The 23,497-nt window shown below is 35.9% G+C and overlaps 6 protein-coding genes across 12 annotated transcripts; 3 read left to right on the forward strand and 3 right to left on the reverse strand.

Annotated features, from left to right (window-relative positions):
* The first annotated feature begins 71 nt into the window (after positions 1–71).
* Positions 72–2,113, forward strand: LOC124301759 (very-long-chain (3R)-3-hydroxyacyl-CoA dehydratase 2). Its single transcript, XM_046757148.1, has 5 exons — positions 72–204; positions 895–1,012; positions 1,162–1,397; positions 1,578–1,759; positions 1,909–2,113. Exons 1-5 carry the CDS (start codon positions 119–121, stop codon positions 1,995–1,997), a joined length of 711 nt encoding a protein of 236 aa, XP_046613104.1. The 5' UTR covers positions 72–118; the 3' UTR covers positions 1,998–2,113.
* A 507-nt stretch (positions 2,114–2,620) lies between these two features.
* On the reverse strand, positions 2,621–3,941 carry LOC124301762 (60S ribosomal protein L30). Its single transcript, XM_046757152.1, has 4 exons — positions 3,815–3,941; positions 3,672–3,717; positions 3,072–3,217; positions 2,621–2,847 (listed from the first exon to the last, which is right to left on the reverse strand). The coding sequence occupies exons 2-4, from the start codon at positions 3,690–3,692 to the stop codon at positions 2,670–2,672; spliced, it is 345 nt and encodes a 114-aa protein (XP_046613108.1). The 5' UTR covers positions 3,693–3,717; positions 3,815–3,941; the 3' UTR covers positions 2,621–2,669.
* A 500-nt stretch (positions 3,942–4,441) lies between these two features.
* On the forward strand, positions 4,442–10,702 carry LOC124301767 (YTH domain-containing family protein 1). Of its 2 annotated transcripts, XM_046757165.1 has the most exons (4): positions 4,442–4,985; positions 5,089–5,116; positions 7,962–9,592; positions 9,997–10,702. In XM_046757165.1, exons 1-4 carry the CDS (start codon positions 4,950–4,952, stop codon positions 10,042–10,044), a joined length of 1,743 nt encoding a protein of 580 aa, XP_046613121.1. In that variant the 5' UTR covers positions 4,442–4,949; the 3' UTR covers positions 10,045–10,702. The 2 variants fall into 2 exon arrangements, with proteins under 2 accessions (XP_046613121.1, XP_046613122.1); XM_046757166.1 differs by having other exon boundaries at positions 4,442–5,116; positions 7,905–9,592.
* On the reverse strand, positions 10,502–16,182 carry LOC124301765 (EF-hand domain-containing protein 1-like). 2 transcript variants are annotated; one of them, XM_046757161.1, is made up of 7 exons: positions 16,134–16,182; positions 14,822–14,885; positions 14,589–14,725; positions 14,162–14,484; positions 12,138–13,546; positions 11,487–11,612; positions 10,502–11,384 (listed from the first exon to the last, which is right to left on the reverse strand). In XM_046757161.1, the coding sequence occupies exons 2-7, from the start codon at positions 14,867–14,869 to the stop codon at positions 11,241–11,243; spliced, it is 2,187 nt and encodes a 728-aa protein (XP_046613117.1). In that variant the 5' UTR covers positions 14,870–14,885; positions 16,134–16,182; the 3' UTR covers positions 10,502–11,240. The 2 variants fall into 2 exon arrangements, with proteins under 2 accessions (XP_046613117.1, XP_046613118.1); XM_046757162.1 differs by lacking the exon at positions 16,134–16,182 and having other exon boundaries at positions 11,263–11,404; positions 14,822–14,958.
* A 274-nt stretch (positions 16,183–16,456) lies between these two features.
* Positions 16,457–20,900, reverse strand: LOC124301770 (sodium-dependent phosphate transporter 2). 4 transcript variants are annotated; one of them, XM_046757168.1, is made up of 7 exons: positions 20,747–20,900; positions 20,498–20,595; positions 18,446–19,202; positions 18,127–18,333; positions 17,718–17,928; positions 16,949–17,571; positions 16,457–16,803 (listed from the first exon to the last, which is right to left on the reverse strand). In XM_046757168.1, exons 3-7 carry the CDS (start codon positions 18,647–18,649, stop codon positions 16,573–16,575), a joined length of 1,476 nt encoding a protein of 491 aa, XP_046613124.1. In that variant the 5' UTR covers positions 18,650–19,202; positions 20,498–20,595; positions 20,747–20,900; the 3' UTR covers positions 16,457–16,572. The 4 variants fall into 4 exon arrangements, with proteins under 4 accessions (XP_046613124.1, XP_046613126.1, XP_046613123.1 ...); XM_046757170.1 differs by lacking the exon at positions 20,498–20,595 and having other exon boundaries at positions 18,446–18,626; positions 19,054–19,202; positions 20,747–20,899; XM_046757167.1 differs by lacking the exon at positions 20,498–20,595.
* A 111-nt stretch (positions 20,901–21,011) lies between these two features.
* On the forward strand, positions 21,012–22,918 carry LOC124301774 (Golgi SNAP receptor complex member 2). Of its 2 annotated transcripts, none has more exons than XM_046757185.1 (3): positions 21,012–21,168; positions 21,396–21,635; positions 21,781–22,918. In XM_046757185.1, the coding sequence occupies exons 2-3, from the start codon at positions 21,496–21,498 to the stop codon at positions 22,277–22,279; spliced, it is 639 nt and encodes a 212-aa protein (XP_046613141.1). In that variant the 5' UTR covers positions 21,012–21,168; positions 21,396–21,495; the 3' UTR covers positions 22,280–22,918. The 2 variants fall into 2 exon arrangements, with proteins under 2 accessions (XP_046613141.1, XP_046613142.1); XM_046757186.1 differs by having other exon boundaries at positions 21,015–21,168; positions 21,425–21,635.
* Positions 22,919–23,497: the final 579 nt, after the last annotated feature.

The following is a 23,497-nucleotide window of genomic DNA, read 5'->3' on the forward strand; positions in this document are numbered from 1 at the left end:
ATTGAAGATTTTATGACTCGACGTTAGCCTCAGGTGCAAGTCATCGGCCACAGGTCGAGTCGTTAGTTTCAGCGCGGCTAGAAAGGACAAGCGTCGTGTGGATACATTTTGGAAAGAGATGGCGGGTAAAAATGGAAAAAATAAGGAGCCTAGTGCTCTTGCCAAATTTTACCTACTTGGTTACAACTTGGGCCAGGTTATTGGGTTAGTAGCATTCATGTAAAAGAATTCAAAGTCACGAAACGTAGTTGCTTGGTACTAACGGTAAAAGTTTCGTAGTATAATATTACATAATGTTCCAAGCGGTTTTTTCAAATTTAATTCTATAAGAAATTGAAAATGATTTCTTTTATTTGTTTTTGCAAAATTTCGAAGGTCGTTTATTCTAATCATTTGTGTTTTTGAAAAACGACAAATTCTCGTACTTTTCAGGATGTGAGTTCCTTGAAGTAAAGTCAGAAAATAACAATTTTCAGAAAACCAGTCCACCTCAATGTTTGGATTTTATGTTTAATAATCAAATTTTGTGGTTATTAATAATATAAAAATAATGTTTCGGAATGAAAGAAGGCTAATATATCTGAAGTAAACGTTTACTTATAACGTAAATTATGTTTAATCATTCGTAGACTGTAAGAGTTGACTAAAAATGTTCAAAGTCAGCCAGAAACAGCATTACACTGAAGCGTGTATCAGAGGATAAAGATGAATGAGAAAAATGTTGAGCAATTCACTATAAGCATGGAATTATTTGAAATCTCTTCTATTTAGATCCTTTAATATTACTCCATATGGGCTTAAGACAAGTTACAAGACCTTTGGTTGGTTGTCTTTACGAATCCTTAGTCAATGTGACGTATAAAGCATGAATAAATTCAATTCCTCATTTTACAGATGGACATACTTGTTATACCAAATTCAAGGGTATTATCTTGGCTTGGCAGGAGATGAAACTCTATGGAACACTGTGCGAATGACAGTTATTATTTTTCAAAATGCCGCTGTTTTAGAGGTAATGGTAGTTATATAGTACATTTGCTCACTGCAAACCTTCTCTGCATGATTAATACGTAATTCTAGGAAGTGATATCACTTAAGATATTCTAGTTATTCAATACTATTAATTGGCTTCACTTGATATGCATATTTATTTTCTGACAGATCATTAACGCAGTGACTGGCCTTGTTCCATCAAATCCAGTCATCACAATATTTCAAGTTCTTAGTCGCGTTATGGTAGTTTGTGGTGTAATATTGGCTACACCTCTTGAATATGCAGCTGCATCGCCTGGCCTTCCCCTAGCTCTTATTGCTTGGGCCATCACTGAAATTATAAGATATTTGTACTACTTCCTGAATCTCCTTGGACATGTTCCTTACCCCATTGTATGGCTCAGGTAAAATGCAAATTCTATTATGCCACAAATATTGTCTTTCTTGAAGAAAGGCCGATTTTTAGTTCTTGTTTTTGAATTATTTTATCACGATGTACTAATACGTACTTCTGAGACGACTGGGGAAAAACATATAGCGGATTAAAAATTTTGACAATCAGTAATGAATATGCCAAATTTCAGGTACACAATGTTCATTGTCCTGTATCCAATTGGAATTACTGGTGAATTGCTCTGTTTATATGCAGCCCAAACATACGCTCATATCAGTTCAGATGCATGGAGCTATATATTGCCCAATGCTTGGAATTTCACATTCAACTACCGTTACTTCCTTATCTTTGTCATGCTTCTCTACATTCCACGTAAGTATCTACCACCAGTATTAGTGTGATCCTAAATTGAGTGTTTATTTAAATATGCCCGTGTCGATATACCAAAAGTTTATGTATCACCCGAGTTAAGAATTGAAGTACATATGTATACAATTTCTTTTCCTTTTGTTTATTTACAGTTTTCCCACATCTGTACCTGCATATGTTTGCTCAAAGACGTAAAATCCTGGGAACTCCTATGCAAACGTCATCTAAAAAAATACACTGAACAATCATATCATCTATACGTTATTATGAACTCTTCCATAGTGATCTAGTTCTTCTCTTTTTTTATACAAACGTTTTGTAATTACTGGTAATATGTATTTGGAGGTCTAAGGAAATGAAATATAAATTAGGCAAACTAAAAAATTTTAGAATCTTCTTACAGTATTGCACGTATCATTTCTATGACCTTTTTTAACAATACATTTACCATCAGGTTATGCAGATTTTCTTACCATAACACTTAATTTTATAAAAAAAATGCTATGATCGAAAATTTCGCAAGTAGAACAATGTATTCAGTGAAAGTCACGTAAAACCCCATGACTTCTAGATCTAAGAACTTAGTCCCAAAACTCATTGTAGACTGATCGATTCACAAATTAAATGAGAAAATTTAATGCAAGATGCAGGAATGTAAATTAAAATGCTTAACTAATAGCTTTATCATCTTGCAGAACGTGGTTTTCACAAATTTCTCATTTTTCATTGAAGGTGCCTAAACTTTTTTGAAGTCCTAAATTTTTTTCATAATTTTGCTGCATGATTTTTTTGCCTATATTGACATAGGTATTGATATAGGTAATAACATGGGATGGAAAGGTAAGAAAAGAACACAAATAAGGCTTGAGTGAGTTTTCGGCGTTTTTATTAATTGTAAAATATAAGATCAAATTTAAGCCTGATCACCAGTTGGCATGGATTTGATGATGTCCGAATCTCCAGGATCAGTGATCGAAAGGGTACAAACTCTGAAGTATTTACCACAAGCTGTTCCCAATTCGATGTTATTTCCCGTGTAGTGATGGACACCGGTCTTCGCCAACATGGCATAATACTCAATTTCGGACTTCCTGTAGTGACACAAATGATTAACAACCATAAGTACCGTTTGGAAGCGGAAATATTGACCTACACTTACGGGTAGGTCTTTGAGACTACTCCGTAGGACTCCCCGTGTCACAGACGTTCTTTTCAATCATCATCTGACGTAACCACAAAATTTGTATTCAAACGTTACATGACTTTTGAATTAACTTTCTGGGATCAGAATGGGAGTACTACATCTCAGTCTCACCTTAGTGGTGGGGTATTGTTGGCAATGATGACGAGCTTTGCTTTGCCTTGGCGAAGTGACTTCAACGTCTGTTTGTAGCCCAGAACGTATTTTCCGGATTTCATTACCAGAGCAAGCCTGGAGTTGATGCTCTCCATAGCCTTTTTCTGTTGGCAAGAAAAATTTTTTTTTTTTGGACACCATTTCAAATCAAAGACGAAATTGAGAAACATAAAGCATGAAATTTGAAACATAACCTGCAAAATGAAATCGTATATGTGCTCAACAAAGGTACATACATATACATATTTGTGCAGATGGTTGAATTATAGAAGAAAAAACTACGGATTTTACTTTCAAATACATTTTCAATATGGGAATACAGCATTTTTAACCCAATGAGTCAGATTCGTAAAATATGTGAAAATATCTATTTTTGTAATTCTATGGTAAATCAACTACGGGGAAAAATGAAAAGTCGATCAAAATCAATTCAGAAATGCATGATTGAGGGTCTATTCGCGACAGATGAAATAAGAAGAGAAAATGTTGCATATCGAAAAACGTTGGCACGTGGCCGGACTCAGAAAGCGTCTATGCATGTGGGTTTAACAGGCTTACCTGCTTCTTTTGGGCGACCATTGTGGTATTTTTGGTTTCTTCGCGGCTAGAAATTGATTAAATACCGTTAGAATAACTTGGTTTAATAAATACAATAAATTAATAATATAAATTATATACAAAACTCAGAGCGCCCAACGTACCTCCACGAAAACCGAACGCGGAAAGAAATTAAAATGGCCGAGAATACGTGGTACGAACCAGCTCCCTGATATTCACCACGGTACGAACGTTATCTAGGCTGGAGTTAACTGCTTAGCACGAAGTAATACTATTAGCGTTACACCGTAGCAGCAGCATCGCTTCTCTCCTTCACGTGCCTGATGCACAATATTTAACCAATAACAGTCTTACTCGGGCAGAAACACCCAACGAGAAGCTAAATAGTTAGACGTTGCAAATGTCCATTTTTACCACGTGTCATTAAATAAAAAATACAATCGTTCGTAATATACTTTTCTGATAGCAATAATGCACCGTTACGGTGATACCATGAAATAACTGAATCGTTAATACGGAGACTGTAAATGTTTGTAATTAGTTTGATTTTGACTACTATATCGTAACTGAACATAAACGCGATATCCATGAACATGAGGATAATTATACATACGAACGTTCGGGTCGGATGTTACGCTGTCACGTAGAAGGGTACCCATCCAGTCTATATAGTGATCAGTGATTGGTCGGTTTCCGTCATGCGCATACCGACACGCACCTCGAAAATTAGTTCTGAAAACCTATTTCGTGGCAGAGAGCGCTACGGAATGGGTGACATAAGGGACGTGGGGACGTGAAAACGACTTTCTTGTTGAGCGGCTCGAACTGTGTGAATGAAGCTGCAGTTCGTGAGTAAAAAACACGTAGACAAATTGAATCGCATGATCGAAGTTTGCAACCCTGGCGGCACACGGGAGGTCAGTGGACGTCACGCAGTTATTATCGTTCGACGAAGAGGGATTTGCAATAAATCTATCAACTCGGTGTAAAATATATAAAATTCCTGGGATTCTCTCGCTGTTGAACATTCCGGGTCAGTGCGGGAGGGCCTCAGGTAAAAAAACAACCACTGGTAACAGTGAACGTAAACTTTCGTCGTGAAATCAATCCCACCCTGGTTATACTGCCGTTGCCGAGTGTAATCATTGTATGTTTAAAGTGTTGTGTTCCGTCGCCGAGAAACTGTTAAGTGTCTAGAAAACGTTAAAAGCTACCCCTTTTTGAACCTGACATTACACTCGGTCCATATCCTTGGACAGAGAGATTGTATAGCAGGTTATGTCAGCTGGATTGGCAGGGGCTGTTTCAGATCAGGTCAGTCTGTTGACACGGTACCAACTTATTTGCCATTCATCAATCCTTACGTCGAAGCCAGTGACTTAAAATATTGTGAATTTTTCCATGCTACGGGATGCAGCGGATGAAAGGACAATCCAACAATCAGGGTAAGAGTTTTATCTTATTCACGAACACCCTACACATGTAATTACTTCCTGATATTACTTACGTACAGTGATAAAACACTGTAAAGAATCATCCTGTAAGGGAAATACCAATTTGGCAACAAACTGATCACAGGTGCATATAAGGCTTTATATCATAACATGCTTTATCACACTGTAACGACAGTGAGATTGATGACAAATCAAAACAAACACATCACAGGAGATCAAATTTTTTCACGTCAGTGAATCATTTAGAACAGTGCACGAATCTTGAATAGAAGGTATTTTTCATAAAACTGGATCTAGAATTAGCTTTTTAGTAATATTACTATATTGGGTTAAAAATATGTACGTCAACCCTTCGATATGATTCTTGTTTTTCGCACATAATCAATATTGATTCTTGTCATCTATTCTTTGCTTCTATTTATATGCAACATGGTTAGAACCACCCGGAGTTAATATAATTTTCAAAATAATGGTGCGATTAGCTGACAAGTTCTGATGCGATACAGTAACAAGTAGCCATACCTGTGAACTAAGGAGCCCCAACGTCAGAGCTTCTAACGTACCATTGATGCTACAATATTGCCATTACTTTTTCACTTTTTCATTTTTTTCCATTTCATATCTGAATTGAAAAAAGTAATGTACTTTATTATAGTTAAATCAATAAGGTATGAATCATTCTTCAGTAAAGGTATTTTTACTTGGCCGAGGATGCCAATATTTTTGCAACTATTTCTTGTGAGATATGCCACTAATGCCATTATTCTGCTTCGATATGGATGCTAGGAGCCGTACAATGTAAAAGCTTTACCCTTTGGTGAAGAGTCAAGTTCAGTTGCCAATTTTGACAGCTAGCTTAAGCCTAATGTCTTGTTGTACAAACCTCTGTAGGTAGTAATTTAGATTTGAGATTTACTATTACCTCTAGATAATTCATTCAATATTCTTACTATTCCAAAACGTATTTTATGTATGCTTCTGACAGTTTTTCCACAAACCAAATAGTTGCATAGAAGATTTGGAAGCTGTTTGATAAAAAGTATTTAGCCAGTCAATCCTTACATTTTTCATGTACTATTTTAACAATTTCCATTCTTCTCCTTAAACATGTTTTCATTAAACTTAAAAAATTCAGAACATCCGTGTATAATACTCAATTTTTTTTCTGCACCAACATCTGTTTTTTGACATCACATTGAAAAAAGTTCACTAATATTCTTAATTCTAATTATTTATAAGTTATCTTTCACAGTAATAAATTGTTTACTTTGTATCAACCTTCGATATTTTGAAATCGTATTTTTAATAAAGTAACGTCATTTTGAGCAAAATCAATAACATGATTGTGAATTTTTTTTCAGTTAGTATTTTACTTATGTGCAAGATGTAGACAACATATTAAAATGAAATTTATTAGATACATATATTCCGATATGAGACGTATCATTACAAGGCTAAAGCTAACAGCCAGAATTTGCAACTAAATGTTCTAATGTTCATTCGCATAAGTCTGAAGTCCAAAAATCAAGATTATGTGAAATACCTTGAACCCCCAATATTTTTATAGAATTATGAGGATAAAACAGAACTGCATTTTTCTATTTCAAAAAAGTTTAACATATTTGGTTGCTAATTTTGGCTGCTAGCATCAGCTTCATCAGATGATACACATTTCAAGAATTGTTGAGTCACTACTTGAATTGTCTGGTTACTATAGAATATATCCACCTAATTCCAAGTGTTATGTAAAACTGATTCAATTTATTTATACTCTATAATATTCACATTGTCTTTAGCTATGAGACACAATGTTTTGAGGATCCTCATTTTTCACTGTTACACTTCAAAAGGTTATTTAATATCAAATGACTATTCTTCGGAATCACATTAGTTCCCACAAGCATTATCACCAAAATTATGTAAACACACCATTATCCATCCGGTATTCAATCATTCAATTATGCTTGTTCAACTTTCGTATCTGGCTTCTTCACAGACAAACGTATTCCAAAAAATGAGAATATAGAAGCACCTACCTCCCTAAAAAGTCATGGAAAAAAACTTGCAGTTTTATTTGTGTGTTCCATATTACTGAATACCATGTCTCCGGCTTTAATGCCCAAAGCCACTTTTAAACCATTGTATGTACACGAAGCAAGGTAGCAAGTGAGTTACAGTTTTTTATTTTTATTTTTATTTTTTTCAGTCCAGTTTTTTGTTTTTTTTACAGATGTAGCTTCATGTATGTGACCTAATTCATGAAAATGTATTGGTTTCGGTTCATCGAACAGAGGGAATTTTCACTATTCTTGTTTATTTGATATTTACTTAAAATTACGAGACCGCTGATTATGTTATTGGAGTTCTGTATTTATTGTAATTTTAGTAGCAAGATAACACACCTACGAAGTCCATAGCCTGCACCATTTTCATAGGCTTGAAATTCATAACAGTATTTCCACAACTGGTGAAGCTGAAATTAGCAACTGGACAGACTATTGTTAAAATAAGTAATGTAGTGAAGCTCAAGGATTACAATTTTGTCGAATCCTATGAGCAACTAACACTTGCAATGCTATTATGGTCGCAAACTGCATTAAATTACTTCTATTTTCGGCCATCAACTCCAGTCAGTAACTTTAGTTTTTTAACTACTGAAGATTTAGGGAATGGTATAAGGAATAGAAAAATGGGTAAATGGTATGTGTATCATTTTGTTTGAAACAAGTTTAATGCATGATGTCCAACTAAACACAAAGAATTATCAAAAATTATCTAGCCTTTCAGCAGTAAACCAGTAGATGTCTCGTTAACATGGAATCTGTATATGTGACAGTAAGCAATGGTCCCAAAGAGCACCAGCAGCAGCAGCAACAAGCGGAGCATGTGGCTGGGGAGGATGCAGGGTTTGATTCATGGAGAGGCGGGAATAATGTTCAGCATCACTCGAGCTACCCAATTGGTACGGGAGACCCATACACGCCATACTACGGGACATCATTTCCCTATCAGGCGTTTGGCGCGGGAGATGGAACTTGGTCGAATGGAACGGATCCTGTTGCGTTCCTCTCAGGATATGGAGGACAAATGGGACATGATTCGTACGGAATGGACGGAATGTTTTCGGCAAGTGCCGGCGGAGGTTTTAGCACGTTTGGTCAGCCAACGTTCAATTACTTCCATGGAAATGGAGACTATAGCACCTGGGGTACGCCAAGGAAAGCTCGGTACGAAGACTATTATCAGGCACCGAGAGGTAATGAGAGTTACCCGACGCCCAGTGGCGGTGCTGAAATGAAGTCTCTAGAGCAAAGCGTACAAGGTTTGTCTATTGGAGGTGAACCATCACGACAAGAACAGCAGTTACCACCTAATCAGCAGTCTAACAAATCTGAGTCAAAAGAACCCAAGAAAATGACATGGGCCAGCGTTGCCAGCCAGCCTGCAAAACCTGTACCACCTCTTTCTGCTTCTCAGGGTATGAAGAAGAAAGCAGGAATGCCACCGCCTCCGATGGTGCCTGGAAAACATAATATGGACATTGGGACTTGGGGCGAAGGTAAAACTTCAGCCCCCCCACCAAAGGCCCCTCCCCCACCGCAAGTACAACCTCCGGTTCCGCCACCTCCACCTCCCGTTCAAAGGCAAAGGCCACGACCACTTCCCTCCTGGGTTCAGCAACCAACAACCCCACCTTCACCCCCTCCATCTCAAATGCAGATCCCGCAACAACAAGCTCCTCCACCCCCGACGCACCCTGTGCTACACGAGTTGAAGGTAAAGAATGATTACAATCCTACAGAATTTGACCAGACCGCTCCTGGTGCAAGGTTTTTTGTCATTAAATCGTATTCCGAGGATGATATTCATAGATCTATCAAGTACGAAATTTGGTGCAGTACGGAGCATGGCAACAAGAGACTAGACCAAGCTTACAGGGATGCCAGTAGGGACGGCGCACCGTTATATCTGTTTTTTTCTGTTAATGGATCGGGACATTTTTGCGGTATGGCGCAAATGGTTTCTTCGGTTGATTACCAAAGCAACAGCTCTGTTTGGTCGCAAGATAAATGGAAAGGACAATTTAGAGTGCGTTGGATTTATGTTAAGGATGTTCCTAACGTCCAGCTGCGACACATTCGTTTGGAGAATAATGAAAATAAACCTGTAACCAATTCAAGAGATGCTCAGGAGGTACCTCATGCACGGGGGTTACAAGTTTTACGTATTTTGCACACCTATCGCCACTCTACTAGTATTTTTGACGATTTTGGACACTATGAACGAAGGCAGGCTGAAGAAGATCAACGAAAGGCACCGCCTAATCCCATACAACATCATCCTCCTCCCAATCACAGGGGTAGGGGTCATTCCGGTGAACCTCCTCATCCGCACCACCAGCAGCACCAACAACACCAGCATCCACACCAACATCCGCAACAGCATCCACATCAGCATCAACGGAAGGTGAGTTGTTTTGGTGCAATCCATGTAATTATGTATTTCTAAACTTCTTATATTTATGCGTTACTTGTTCTTTCATTAGCTCTTTGCTATACCAAAAAAACTATATAAAACTAATTAAAGAGATATTTCACCCAATTTGGCTAAAAAATCATATTGCTTATATTTTGAATTTCCTGTGCACATTAATTGGATGGCTTTCGTTCAAACGTTTTCAATAGTTATCAATTTTTGCTGGTCATTTAATATTAAAACATTTTCTTTATTCAATTGAAATGTAGTTGAGCTTTCAATTGTTTAATTTCTAGATTCAAATTCAACGAACCGATATAATAATGCTATCTTTATTTTAATACATTTATATTGTAATCAGAAATTTTATTAATTTGGGGTAACTTTATGTTCAGGAACGTGAAGGTGGCCGAGGAAGAGGCCGCGGTGGACCACGCCAGTAGCAAAGATTACAAAAAAAACATAAAAATAATAATAATCACCATAAAAGAAGGACGCTCCGACTAATTATCAAAATATTAATTACCCCTTTGCTTCTTCCCTGGACCTTTGAAAGCCTTCTGACTGCTGTGACTGGACTCTCGTCGTTGAAGCTATCCCCTTTCATTACACGATTGAACTGTACGGTAATTAGCATTGGGTTCAACATCATAATGATTATGTTACAACAATTCTTGTGCATGAAATTATTCAATTTCAACGGATGTTGGTAAACTTGGAAATGTTTACAAGCATAAAGTGTTGTGGATATCGTGTAAATGGGCGAATGGTGTAAACGTACAAATTTAAAAGAAAAAAGAACGCAGAACTGACAGAAAAAAAAACGTAAGAAATAAAAAACTATGACGATGTGGACTAACATATGTATATGAAAATGCTTGAATGTACTTTTGTTCAAAATCAAGAAAGGACGATAGTTTAAGCAAGTGCCGGTTTGAATTATCTTTTCAAACTGCAATGAACATTATAATCTGGTGCCTGCAACTGAAAAAGAAAGCCCTCCCTTCTTAAATGGATTTAAAAAAATATTGTGTGGAGGCTTCCCACGAGGTTTTATGTTTTCTATGTAATCATGCCCAATCAATGGATAATAACAACTAATTGTCAGCTGGTTATTTTAAAAATATTCTATTATCTATTGCGAATTATATATATTACCTATTATATAATATTAGTCGTGGACCGCAGCAAATGATTCAATATTATTATACAAGCAGATGAAATAATATTACTGTTACTATATTGTAACATGGATTATGATTGTACTATTTGATAAGAATTTCATGAGAGATGATTCTTATTGTTAACATAATCGGTTCTCATTTTTGGCTTTTGCCGACAAGCACCATCCATCCTCAATTCTAGAATTTTCCAATTAAAACTTATCTACTCATTACTACCTATTAAGGTATTTCTAGTGAAATATTTTCAATCAGTAGAATGTCATTGCCTTTAGACTTTGTTGACACGTGAAATATTTAGTGTCCTTCATTATAAAATCACTGATAAAAAATATGAACAGCATTCATCGATGCGGGAAATGAATAATTAAAAGTATTTAAGATAGTTTATAATTTCCGTTGCATTCGGGATTGATTCTACATCATCCATTTGTTCGGCAAATATACAGAGAGCTGATTTATACGGGTGGGTATGGTCCTCTACATTTGTCATGAAGCATTGTGATGGTTCGCTCTCCTGTCTCTCTGTTGAAAAGTGGTTGAGATGGTGGAATATCAGGTTTCGCAGGACTGCTAGCCTTCTCATACATCAATTGACCCACCTAAATTGAGGTAACAAAAACTTTATTCCATTATTTTATGTCATCTTTTTACTGATGATACCAAATACTCAATCACATGAACCACTTATAAAAAATATTTACCTCAAACCTTCGATCACGATCTTTAAAATAATGTGGTGGAACACACTCTTGCGCAATGTGGGTCTTACACTCGGGTAACTCTTTCTGACATGAGATTATTGGATGTCCCCCCTTGTCCCTATGAATCTATGATCACAATACATGTTAATGTTATTTTATCATGTAAAACAATAATTTCCATGTTGACAAAAAAATGTTATTGCATAGAACTATGAATGAAGTATAATAGTTGTACAAATTAAGATCACTTAAGTTAAGGATGTTGCCTGGATCTCGCATCGTTAGGCTTTCCCGATGCTTCGTATACCTTCTCATTTGTTCAATTGCCAAGATAATGTCAATTTTGTTTTAATTAGAAGTCGCAGGTTAAATCTGCCGTCTTTTTGGCCCATTTCATGTCAATATCTCAGGAAAAATGGTTAAATTTCCCTCACATTTACCTCATCTTACAAACAAGGGGAATTTTTCTTCTAACATTTGACTAATGCCATAACACACATTATCTTTGATTTAATCTTGATATGATTCAGGTGAGCGCAAGACACCGAAGCGCCTGTCCTTTCTAACTAGGCAACACCCTTAAAAGCTGTACGAGTCATGATGATGTTTACATGAATTCCGCTGCAAGAGTATAAATGAGCTATACTTTACCTGGTCAGCCCATTTAAGTTGTTTTTTAGTTTGAGTGAGAACTTGTTTAGATTTTTCTTGCTTCTGAAGTGGACAGTAGTTTTCAAGAGGTAGAGGTTCTTCAACTTTTGTCAACCCAGGGCATAATTCTTCTGGAGGTGGGGTAGGTGGTCGATATTCTCCATGTTCCCCTTCATATTTATGCAGAGCTTGTTCCGCAAACTGTTTGACGCAAGGTGCTGTATCAAAATCATCTTTGAATGGGCTTCCGATAGTTGGATCCAAATCTCGCTTTCTATCAGCTTCCTCTTGGATTCTCTTGGAGGTAGAATCTATTTCATCTTGAATAAGTCCTTGACGCACAAAATAATTTCTCATATTATCTCGCAGCTCTTCACAGAATTTCTCTGGATTTGCTTTAATATAACGATATACGTATAAATCAGCTCCATTTATAACGAATCGATGATTGAAACAATTGATCTTGGCTCCAATGTAAAAATCCTCGGGGGTATAGTAAAGCGGATTGTCTCTATTTGTGCCTGGCTTAGGAACAAGCATTGTACTAAGAAAAGTACCACCTCGACGACCTGAATTGCGTTTTTCTGGTTCTGATATCTGCATACTACCGTCATTCAAATTGTACTCGAGAATAAAATCGCGATTCTCATCTTCGGGGTGCACAGCATCCATTTTCATTGAGTAACGAAGTTTTTTAGGAAAGTTGAAAATTTGACGAATTACATCCTTTTTAGGTGACTTAGGGAGCATGCTTAAACATCCAGCTAATGTGTCCTCCGGAGTACCAAATTTGATATGTGGAGGAGGTACATATTCAGGTAAAGTTTTTGGCTCTTCGGTAGGTGGTTGAATTTTTTCAGGCTGAACCAATCCAAGCATACCGGAATAATATTTTCTTGTGAACGGATCACAATCAAAGAGGAAAAACCTTCGTCCAAAAATAAATATAGTGTCACCTATCCTGAGATCTGTAGGTGTATAATATTCTGTAACTTCTGGATCGCCGCATTCCATATAAATTGATGGATATGTCGATGGCATGCCTTTCCAGTTTTTGGGTACTTTGGTTCTCTTTAAAAGCATCGTTGTTGGATCTTTGCCATCATTCAATTGATGAATTTCACGAATAGCTATTGTGTCATCAGTAAGAAAGTATAAGATCTGATAGTAATCATTATTCCAGGTTGCTTCAAATTTAAGAACCATCGTGTCGTATTCCAGGAACCGTCTTCGACTATCGTCTGACACAGGAGTTAGACGAGATGGGGCTTTGCTCTTAGATTGACGCAATTGAGTATATGGATCTGGCGGCGCTTCTTCTTTGTCCCCAACATCTATACCTTGACTGCACAAAAATTCTCTGGTGAACGTGTCACAGTCGACTGTGTGGTACACTATACCATATATACCTGAAAATTCAATTAAAAAAATCCATATCAGAATAAATAATTTTCATTCTAGCACATTGTTATTGGCACTGTCGTGTAGTATATGTATGCGTGTGCATAAACAAGCATTGTACTTGTACAAACATTACAATATGATGTGTATGAAAAACTTTAGAGAAACTATTTCGATATAAATATTGTTTTATATTTTTTTATGCAATGCAACAAAGAATTCATTCGAAATCAGTTATATAACTGTCGATAGAAGGATATTATTCGATACTGACATTTTCTACTTCATTTTTAAATAACATGTTTTGGAACTTTCGGATGGAGCATCCGATGGCCCCTAATTAACGATAGAATCAAATCAAGGCATAAGTATTGAATAAAAATTCGAAGTACTCTCACACTTTGAACTCAAGCTGCTGTGCATGAAGCATTCTTCATTTTAGTGGTTCATAACTCAAAGAAGGCAATCACTTGGAGCTTCGGATTATTTACTGATAATTATGGGAAATATATAACTACACGGTATCGTGAATAATTGGACGAGTTTTTCTTCAAAATAATGTAAGCAAAATTTTACCTTTGTGATCGACATTAAAGTAACAATGTACATTTTTAGCCACGTACTCAAGTTTATGCCGACATTTAGATCCTTCCAGGTATATGCATCTCCTCTGGTATTTTTCAATATTTTTCCTCGTCTAACAAGTCGACCTTGTTGTAATCCGGAATTATCAACCGGTCGCTCCATTACTGACATTGTGTCATCTTCCAAAAAGTAGATTATGTTGACATGCCTTATCCGGAAATGCTCGTTTGGTGAATTAAATACACCTTGACGAAAGAAACCTTTGAAGTTCAAGCATTTTTGTGCAAAGAGTACATAATTTGGTATAACTTGTGGATACCCATACTCTCTTACTCGACCATAAGTCAACGAAGGATCGTACCTACATTAGAGCAAGTGATAAATCTAAACAAACACTTAATAATATTGAATCCGCTAATAAATGTACTTTAAAGCTAATTTCAGAAAAATTCAGTTGCAACATACTCTACAGGATCTGGATGACCGGAAAAAGCACTCGAGGCAGTGTCAATAAGTCTCCGCCCTATACCGATATTGCCGTCACGTACTACACGGAATCCATTGAAATAACTGAACTTTTGCTTTAATTTATAATCCTGGATCTAAAGTGAACAAAATGTTTCCTGTCAGTGTTGACACGTCATTTACATTTTCTATTCATTATGCCTAAGGGCATTCATCGGCGTAATATAACTTACGGTAGGGTCACGAAAAGTGTACCCTGGGACCAGGGGTAGACTCTCCATTTCAGAACTGAAGTCTCTAGTACATTTTTATAAAAGCATCATTATAATTGAATATGATGTGACGAAAACCATACTTTTGAGAAAGTCTGACAGCTAACTGAACTCGTTTCTATAACAACAGGACTGTGTTTGTATCACCATAAGAAAGTGGCGTGTTTGCATATTGATTAGTTAGTTCTTCAGAATCAAGATGAATTACAAAAATTCAGTTTTTGCATTCGAAATATGACGGGAAAGTTGTCGGTCGCAACATGATAATCAAATAAGGGAAGTAAGCTAACGAATATTTCTGCTCGAAATATTAGATATCTTTTTTGTTGAAGGAATCGTTACAACTTTGAAAAACAAGAGTTTGTGGCAATGATTAAGTTGATTTTTGTAATGTGTATATCTTAAAATTATAGGACGACTTGGTACTATTCTAAGCACGAGGAATCTGTCTTCTGTTATTCATTAGAAATACAATTGTGGGATAAAAATGTATTAAATAATTTTTTTGATTAGTATGTACTCGTATATGGTGCATTCAATGCCAGCCAACCAATTTCGGACCCTCAACATTGTTGTTTTTGTCTAAAAAATGTTTGGCTTCGGTTTTTTGAGTTTTTTTTTTTACAATTAAAGAAAAATTGAGAAAAAATAGAATCAATTATCAGTCGTTTTTGGGCTACTGTGCAAACATTTTATCATATATAACCCAGGATTTTTAAGAATTTTTTCATACTTTTCCAAAGTGATTTTCTGTTTTTAGATGAAAAAATTGTAAATTATTAACTGTTTCGGAAAAACCTAAAAAATTCTCAAATACCTGATGTTACATATAAAAATGTTTGAGCAACCATGAATAGAAAACTGAGAATTCCATCAAATTTTTTTAAATCCATATTCCGAAAAAAACTGGAAAGAATAAGAATGAAAAAAGAAGAAAGCTAGCATACTCTGAGCCTAGGCTTAAAAATTTTGATACCTGACATAAGATATTTGAGAATTTTTATAGATTTTTAAATTACAGCCAAACAAATGTCAGTTTTATAAAATCTTGACTAAAACAAGTTCAGTTCAAACAATCTGAAAAAATTCAGTGTACTGTTTTGGAGTTGGCATAATAGCATGAAAATTTTTGAATAAAATCCAAAACAGTGAGGGTCCAACGCTGGTTGATTTGGTGTGGAATGCTGCATATACATTGATAGAATATGTTTTCCAAAATACGTTTATTACCTTTAGAAATTATTTTGTGTAGAATTCAATGGATATAACTTACCTTATTCTGCCTTTGGCAAATATTAGAGAATTTCTGAAGTAATGCTCTGATTCCTGGAAGGTTTTGTTCAAAAATATAGATATTGAGTAATACTAATTGATGAAAAAAAATTGCCGTCAACTTACTGTGTTTGTGTTGTATGATTCTGTTTTATTGTGTGTTTATCAATAGTGTGACAAATTTCATTGAACATGTAGACTGCTAGCCAGCATCAGTTACTTTACAAAGTAAATGCCTTTCTAATAGACATTTTTAAGTACAGCGAAAAACTATGGTTGTTTGTAAATCATGTATCTTCGTAAGAACTTGTAAGACCACCGGAAGAAAAAGTATTTCACCTTTATTTCAGTTTCATTTTATTTATGTCCTAATAACAATAGCTGTATTGGATGGCTTTCACTTTTACTAAGCTGTATTTATACCTAATTCATTCTTCGACTCAGACAGTAAGTACTTGCCTAAACACAGCCATACAGGCAGCAGATAATAATCCTGCAACTGGTACAGTGATTAACCATGCAAAGGCAATGTTACGAAATAGCGCCCAGGACACACCACCACCGCCACGTGATACCCATCCGACACACACGATCGAACCCACTTTACAATGCGTCGTTGACACTGGAAGACCAGCCTTACTTGCCAACAGAACTGTTAGTGCTGCACCTACCTGTTATAGTTATAGTTAGTTATCAGCAAATAAGAGCGTAATAATTGGAAGAAATGGATTGTTGGGATCGAATGCATTTGCAGATAAATCATAGTGACATTAATAATGCAGCGGCATGTTTTGTAAGTAAAAAATTGTCTCATACCTCAATTGTAAATCCACTAGCTGGAGTAATTCGTGCTAAATCTTGGCCGAGTGTTCGAATAACTTTTCTCCCCCATATCCAAAGTCCAACTGATATGCCTAGTCCTCCATAGAGAAGAATAGGCAGAGGAGTTTCTGTTTCTTGACGAACAGAACCGTCAGCATAGACTGCCCACAATGCAATCAAAGGTCCTATGGCATTGCTAACATCATTTCCTCCATGAGCAAAACTTCCAAATGCAGCAGTTAATACTTGGAGAAATGAGAAGAGTTTTGATACTTCTACTGGTTCTTCATCGTCTCTTCCAGCCTCAACACTCGGACCTTCCACATCCGCCCCAACAGTTAATAATAATGGACTCGCACTTGTGTTGCCCCTAAGCTTTGGTGTTTCTTCAGAGTTTTTACTAGATGAAGGAGCTGGAGCAATGACTGACAGCGCAGTTGTTTCTTTTCTATCACACGCATCGAACTCTGTGGCACCACCAACACCATCGCTAGCCAGTAATATTCTTTTTCTCTGCCATGGGACTACAAATGTGTATACAACAAAAGCGGACAGTAAACCACTAGTTACTGCGGCTATAATGCTACCCCACCAGGGTATGTTATCCAGCTTCAACACTAAAAAACCGTTCGTACTTGTTATATAGGTTTATATATTATACATACATTGGGCAAGCTTCCTGAATAACAAGATTTCAACTGGTGAATTGTGGTTGAGTTCAAGTGAAATGCCTCTGCATACCTAAACCATGTGTTTAACTTACGTTTTGGCCCATCGTGTGCAACCGAGAGTACATTTGTAGCAATGGTTAGGCCATAAGCTAGTGGGAGGATTCGGAGACCTCGGTCCAAGGGTTTGCTAGCTTGTAAAACAGTTTTTCTCAGTGTTAAAAAAATAGAAGCTGACACTAGGCCGCTTAGTACGGGACTGGCAAACCAAGAAGCTGCTATACTTCCAAGAGCCACCCATTTTACCTAAAAATATTAAATAGACTGCTGTAGAATTTTCTTTGCATTACTCAAATGGAGAACCTTAACTTTTCAAGAATCATCAGAACTAGTAATTAGATAATATAGTTTCTTTCACCTACTTAGTTTAACTTATGAGTTGTATTAAGCCAATTATTTATCATTTAGTATCTCAAACTTTTCTTGTCATTGTGAAGAACATACCCCTGCAGTGCCTCTGCATACAAGTGAAAAGCCAACAGTTGCGCCAACAATCGAATGAGTCCCAGAAATAGGAAGACGCAAGGCAGTTGCAATCATCAACCAAATACCTGAACCAACAAGACTAGAAAGTGCACCGAGCATCAGTTCTTTCTCATGTCCCTCGTACAGTGACACATCGAGTATGCCTTTGCGCATTGTATCAGATACCTAAAATCAGGGCGAAAGAGTTTTAGCAGTATAATTAAATATACTGATGTGCAATGATGGCTATAAAAGCACTTCTAGTAACAGGAAAAATTTACAGATGTTGCACATTTACCTTATATCCTATGAGTACAGCCCCGGCTATTTCAAATATTGTAGCTAAAATGCAAGCTTGAACTATTGTCAGAACACCGGCACCCACACTGGTTCCAAAACTGTTTGCGACATCATTTGCCCCAATTCCAAATGCCAATATAAATGCGACGATGAATCCAACTACTACTAGCCATATTAGGCTTTCATCATATGGTATAGCCATGATTAGTTTCTGAATTTGATCTTTTTTACTTTAAATTTCTAAGTAGGTACTTTAACTCTGCTATTCTATTTCACATCATATAGGTATGTATCTATGTCCATTCAGTTCTCTTCCCTTATGTTTATGTATAGTATACATAGGTGCTTATTACAGTATAATAATTGATTTTCATTTAATACTTGAAGAGACGCGTATTAAAGATGAAGAGCTACCCTATACATTTATATATCGTGTATAAATACGTGTTTATATCAGAATATATTTCATTTTATACTTAATAAGTTCAATTCAGTTTTCATAACTTTGTACATATAGCGGAGGTAGAATTTTAGCATAGCGCCTGATTTCTCCAGCATTATGATAGAATTTATCATGGTTGTAATCTGGGTTAATAAACTATTTACCATATTAATCCAACAAGCTAGTTAAATGCATTACTTCTAACGTCACAGACTTTGTTAAGGTTTGAGTTACTAAACTGAACCCTATAACTATTTTTTAACCACGTGATTGTTCTCGTACGAGAGCAAGACATGTGCTTCTCTCCCCACATCTGGAAAAAGTAAGTATAATTGTAAGTTGAGAGAATTAGCATTAGGGCAAAGCATGAAAACTAATTATTATAATTAACTCAAAATCCATTTTTTTTCTTTAGTGGATGAAAATATTTTCATGTAACTTAGAAAATTCTGAATATTTATCTATCGAATTTTTCAGACTTACTTTTGAAAAATTAGAAAACCAGAACATCCTGAACTAAATGTAGAAAATTCGAGTGTTTTAGAGAAACCTGATTAATTTTGGAAAATGTTTAAATTTGGTTTTAAGATTTCGCAAATTAATAAGGATTAGAGCAATTCATAATTTTTCCAAGAAATCGCTTCAAATACTCTCCATTTCGGAGTTAGGTATATGTTACATAAATTTTCAAAAAAATGTTCACTGCGATGTATTCGATTCCTTTCATTACAATCAATTCAAGTAAAAAAAAACATCTTCGGGTGAATGACTAATACATGTGTTGCAGCGGTAAGCGCAATTGAATTAGTGGCTGTTCCATTTTCGAAGGTTTTAAATCGAATCGAGATGAAAAGGCTTTATTTTCTATGTGAAAACTTTCTTCCAGAAATCATTTGAACACGAGATATTTACTAAATGATGAAGCAGATGATTAGATAGTTTTCGTTTATGATGACATGTACGGCATGAAAATTATATTACACATATCTAGGTATATAATTATATATCACTATAGCTTCTTTTATGACACGACTTGGTAAAAATCATCTAAGTATCAAAGTGATAACAATTTTTTACATCAATTACGAAAATTGACGATGAAACAATGCAATTCAGATAACTACTGCATCTACGGACGGTCACGTTAGAACTGGACTCCCTTTACACCCGCGTGCTGCAGGTATAGAATCCTATCTTTCTCATTTAGATGTGCGAGACATGTTAATCATTATAATGTGAATTCTATTACGCAATCGGCAAGTGCCAAATGTGGTTACAATGATTTAAATTCAACTAAACACAAACGATGCATACAATTCTGGTCATGCATACATCGTAGAGAACCGTCGGGCGAGTATAGATTGAATCTGAATCGTGATGTAAATTTTTTCCTTTATATGTGTACTCAAGATGGGAAACGTCACAATCGATTCACCGAATGAACACACTTTTATACTCTGATCTGGCAAACTAAAATTAGTATAGCTTTGTAAATAGGTAATAGCGGATGCAAGAGGGTGAAATATTGATCCGTCCGACACGTTGCTTTACGTTATGCCTGAGCCTTATGGAGTGAGCGGAGCTCGCGGAAACTTATTTTTTACTTACAATATTTCATTTAGCGTCACGTCAATTAGCCGTTAATTAACGCTGACACTGTTAACGCAGAGGTTTCCTATTTTTATCCAATACAAAGGCCTCACTGCCTGTAATAATACGTTAATAAACTGCGTATAAGCCAACAACACGGGGCTTTAATAGTACCTACGCATCGTACTATTAGAATAAGATTTCGTCCAAAATTTCGTCTTCGTTTTGTCATCAAAATCTGCGTAAAAATACACTTAACACATTTACCTTCACGATCAATTATTTCGGATTAAATTCTTCGAGGGGTTGCCTTCTTCCCAATTCTATGTATTATCACAAGTTTCTCGATTATCTTATACTTTCCCCGGTTTGTTACGCGATTCTCGTCGGGGTTGCCTCATGCGTTCGATCTTAACGCCTTTTTCTAGGCCACCCAACTTGCTTTACGACTAGGCGAGTAGCTAGCAACGCCACTGCACTCTAGCGCCAGCGGACAACTGCAATTCCAATTTCATTCCAACATGATTCCAACATGAAAATGCCTGACGTGACACATTATGTCCACGTTACATCCGAATCTCTGAGTGACTTTAAATATTATCAGACAATGTTTTGACGGTGGAACCAATGAATTTATCAATTATTCCATCGCAAAGTTTCGATGCAGCTTCTCGAAAATTTGAAAATTTGTGAGTATTGAAAAAAGCTGTGTAATGCGTTAATAATCATTACATACGTGTTATCGAAAGACATCTGTCCACCTCGTACTCTTGTTGCATAATTTATTTATTCAAAGATACGGATTATTTCCACCCGTGATATCAATAACGAATATTTAATACCCAGTGATAATTGCAAATTCTGCGCGTGAAATCCTTGAGCGTAATTAAATCATTATGCCTAACAAATGTTTTAGGTTATTAACTGGCAATAATAATACCGTAGCCGGATAGATCACGTCATTAAATTCTGCTGCATAAGCTTATCGTAACATAAATCGAGGCTTTAAAGAAACTATGGAGACCTTATATCATCAGACGAATAAGCTAGTGCAGGAAACTCAACATTCGTTTTCTCAACTGGAAAAGAAACATTCGGACTTGGACCTTCAAGCAATAGAGCATGACATACAGTCGAAGATAAATCTCATCAACAGGTAGGTTAAAAAATAAATCTGGCAAACAAAACATCATAGCTTCTCCAATTAGCTAGATAGTGGATCTTTGAATACCTAAATTGTATTCCGGAAAGATACATAACTCATTCCTAACATGTTTTCTTTTGCTTTTTTACGTTTTCAGTAACTGTGAACGACTTGATATTTTGTGTATGAAGGGTCCTGTATCACAGAGGCAAAATGCCAAGATGCGAGTGGACCAGTTGAAATATGATTCGCGGCACCTCGCTGCTGCTTTAAATTCGTGGCGAAGTCAACTTACTCGCCGGCAAAGGGAAGAAACTGAACGTGAAGCTCTTTTGTCTAAAAAATTCACCCCCAACGACCAAATAGATATCATGATAGATCACAATCTTCAGCATAATTCTAGTTTGCGAAATGCAACGCATGGTATGGATGACCTAATTCAGCATGGCTCTGGGATATTGGAAGGCTTAAGATCGCAAAGATCTACATTGAAAGGTGCTCATAAAAGACTTGTCGATATTGGAAACATCTTAGGGCTTTCTAACACAACGATGCGGCTTATTGAACAAAGAGCTCGGCAAGATGGATTAATATTGATAGCTGGGATGGTTTTTACATGTTTAATTATAGTATTAGTTATAATATATCTTACATAGCTGTATTTGTACATTTTTGAATGTATATACTACAATTTCAGTTCAATCCGAATTGAAAATATCACAATTAGTAAGTTTTTCCAAATGCTAGACAGACTGTTCAGAAGTACCTTGTATAAAATGAGCTATAACCTACCGATGCGAATATATAATTATTGTAACAGAAGGTGTCATAGTGGAATTTGCATGTTGCATTCGAAAAGAATTAATAATTTTTAATCATCAATACTTTAGTGATTCTTTCAGTATCTTGCTTTTCCTGCATCGCCTTTTACAAGGACTAGCTACTTTACATTCTAAATGGTGGTTAAATATTGACAGAAGGATAATTGGATAATAATGTAGATAGAAGTAATCACACTTTATATCAAACACCAAATCCCTGTAGATGTTTCTTTTTAGATATATCACGGCCCTTCGCATGTAGTTAATGAAGTAATTTAGTTTCACATCTATGGATGTTTTTAGTTAGTATGCACTATTTTAAAAATTTGCATACTAATCCAATCTAATTTTTTTGACAATAATGTCGATAAACCTGTGGCTGTTCCATGATTGACTGTCTGATTGTGTTGAACGAATTTATATTTGGCATTAAGTTGGTTCCCGGTAAAATAAAACACCACAATTTTACATAAATTGCCGTTGAATTCAATGCTGACGTTTTGCGATTTTCACGAAGTATTTTTTATTAATTAACCTATTAACGCGAGCTTGGAAACATTTTAATATCAAAATACTCCTGATTATGTTCGGATACACAGCTGAACCTGTAAAAACAACAAATTCCGTACCTCCTCCTTTTCTTTCAAAAAACTAATTGTAGGTAAATTAAACAAATCCTACACCATTTAAATCTTCAACAAGACTGTTTTGTGATTGTTTCGTCTTTTCCGATTACCAGATTCTGCTTAAAAATTGTGGAACGTTCGGAAACTCTGTTGGAAATTTACTTAAAAACTGGAAAGTTAGATAAATTTTTTGCACAAATCACATGAAATTGTGCAAACTTATACATTTCAGTCGGAAACATTGGTTTTTCAGTAGTGATGATCGGCTCTCAGTTGCCATTTTTCAATTCTTTTTTCTAACCGATCACTTGCTTCTTATTTTATTTCAAAGATGAAATCCGTTTTTAAAATATTTTTGTTGGCAGTAGTTTCCCCCATTAGTTTTTATAAACACCACATTTTTTCGGCGAACTATGTTAGTATAATT

This window comes from Neodiprion virginianus, chromosome 4, assembly GCF_021901495.1.
Source record: "Neodiprion virginianus isolate iyNeoVirg1 chromosome 4, iyNeoVirg1.1, whole genome shotgun sequence".
NCBI lineage: Eukaryota > Metazoa > Arthropoda > Insecta > Hymenoptera > Diprionidae > Neodiprion > Neodiprion virginianus.

Excerpts from the sequence above, each read along its gene's own strand:
- LOC124301759 (XM_046757148.1), top strand. The coding sequence starts at position 119 with ATGGCGGGTAAAAATGGAAAAAATAAGGAGCCTAGTGCTCTTGCCAAA. Across the intron at positions 205-894 it reads AACTTGGGCCAGGTTATTGG|ATGGACATACTTGTTATACC; the intron begins GTTAGTAGCATT and ends CTCATTTTACAG. Across the intron at positions 1,398-1,577 it reads TACCCCATTGTATGGCTCAG|GTACACAATGTTCATTGTCC; the intron begins GTAAAATGCAAA and ends GCCAAATTTCAG.
- LOC124301762 (XM_046757152.1), bottom strand. The coding sequence starts at position 3,692 with ATGGTCGCCCAAAAGAAGCAG. Across the intron at positions 3,218-3,671 it reads TGGTCGCCCAAAAGAAGCAG|AAAAAGGCTATGGAGAGCAT; the intron begins GTAAGCCTGTTA and ends TCTTGCCAACAG. Across the intron at positions 2,848-3,071 it reads AACAATACCCCACCACTAAG|GAAGTCCGAAATTGAGTATT; the intron begins GTGAGACTGAGA and ends GTGTCACTACAG.
- LOC124301767 (XM_046757165.1), top strand. The coding sequence starts at position 4,950 with ATGTCAGCTGGATTGGCAGGGGCTGTTTCAGATCAG. Across the intron at positions 4,986-5,088 it reads CAGGGGCTGTTTCAGATCAG|CGGATGAAAGGACAATCCAA; the intron begins GTCAGTCTGTTG and ends TACGGGATGCAG. Across the intron at positions 5,117-7,961 it reads AGGACAATCCAACAATCAGG|TAAGCAATGGTCCCAAAGAG; the intron begins GTAAGAGTTTTA and ends TATATGTGACAG.
- LOC124301765 (XM_046757161.1), bottom strand. The coding sequence starts at position 14,869 with ATGGAGAGTCTACCCCTGGTCCCAGGGTACACTTTTCGTGACCCTACC. Across the intron at positions 11,613-12,137 it reads AACTTAAATGGGCTGACCAG|ATTCATAGGGACAAGGGGGG; the intron begins GTAAAGTATAGC and ends TTGTGATCATAG. Across the intron at positions 11,385-11,486 it reads ATCGTGATCGAAGGTTTGAG|GTGGGTCAATTGATGTATGA; the intron begins GTAAATATTTTT and ends ACCTCAATTTAG.
- LOC124301770 (XM_046757167.1), bottom strand. The coding sequence starts at position 18,649 with ATGGCTATACCATATGATGAAAGCCTAATATGGCTAGTAGTAGTTGGA. Across the intron at positions 17,929-18,126 it reads TATGCAGAGGCACTGCAGGG|GTAAAATGGGTGGCTCTTGG; the intron begins GTATGTTCTTCA and ends TAATATTTTTAG. Across the intron at positions 16,804-16,948 it reads CTAGTGGATTTACAATTGAG|GTAGGTGCAGCACTAACAGT; the intron begins GTATGAGACAAT and ends TAACTATAACAG.
- LOC124301774 (XM_046757185.1), top strand. The coding sequence starts at position 21,496 with ATGGAGACCTTATATCATCAGACGAATAAGCTAGTGCAGGAAACTCAA. Across the intron at positions 21,636-21,780 it reads AAGATAAATCTCATCAACAG|TAACTGTGAACGACTTGATA; the intron begins GTAGGTTAAAAA and ends TTACGTTTTCAG.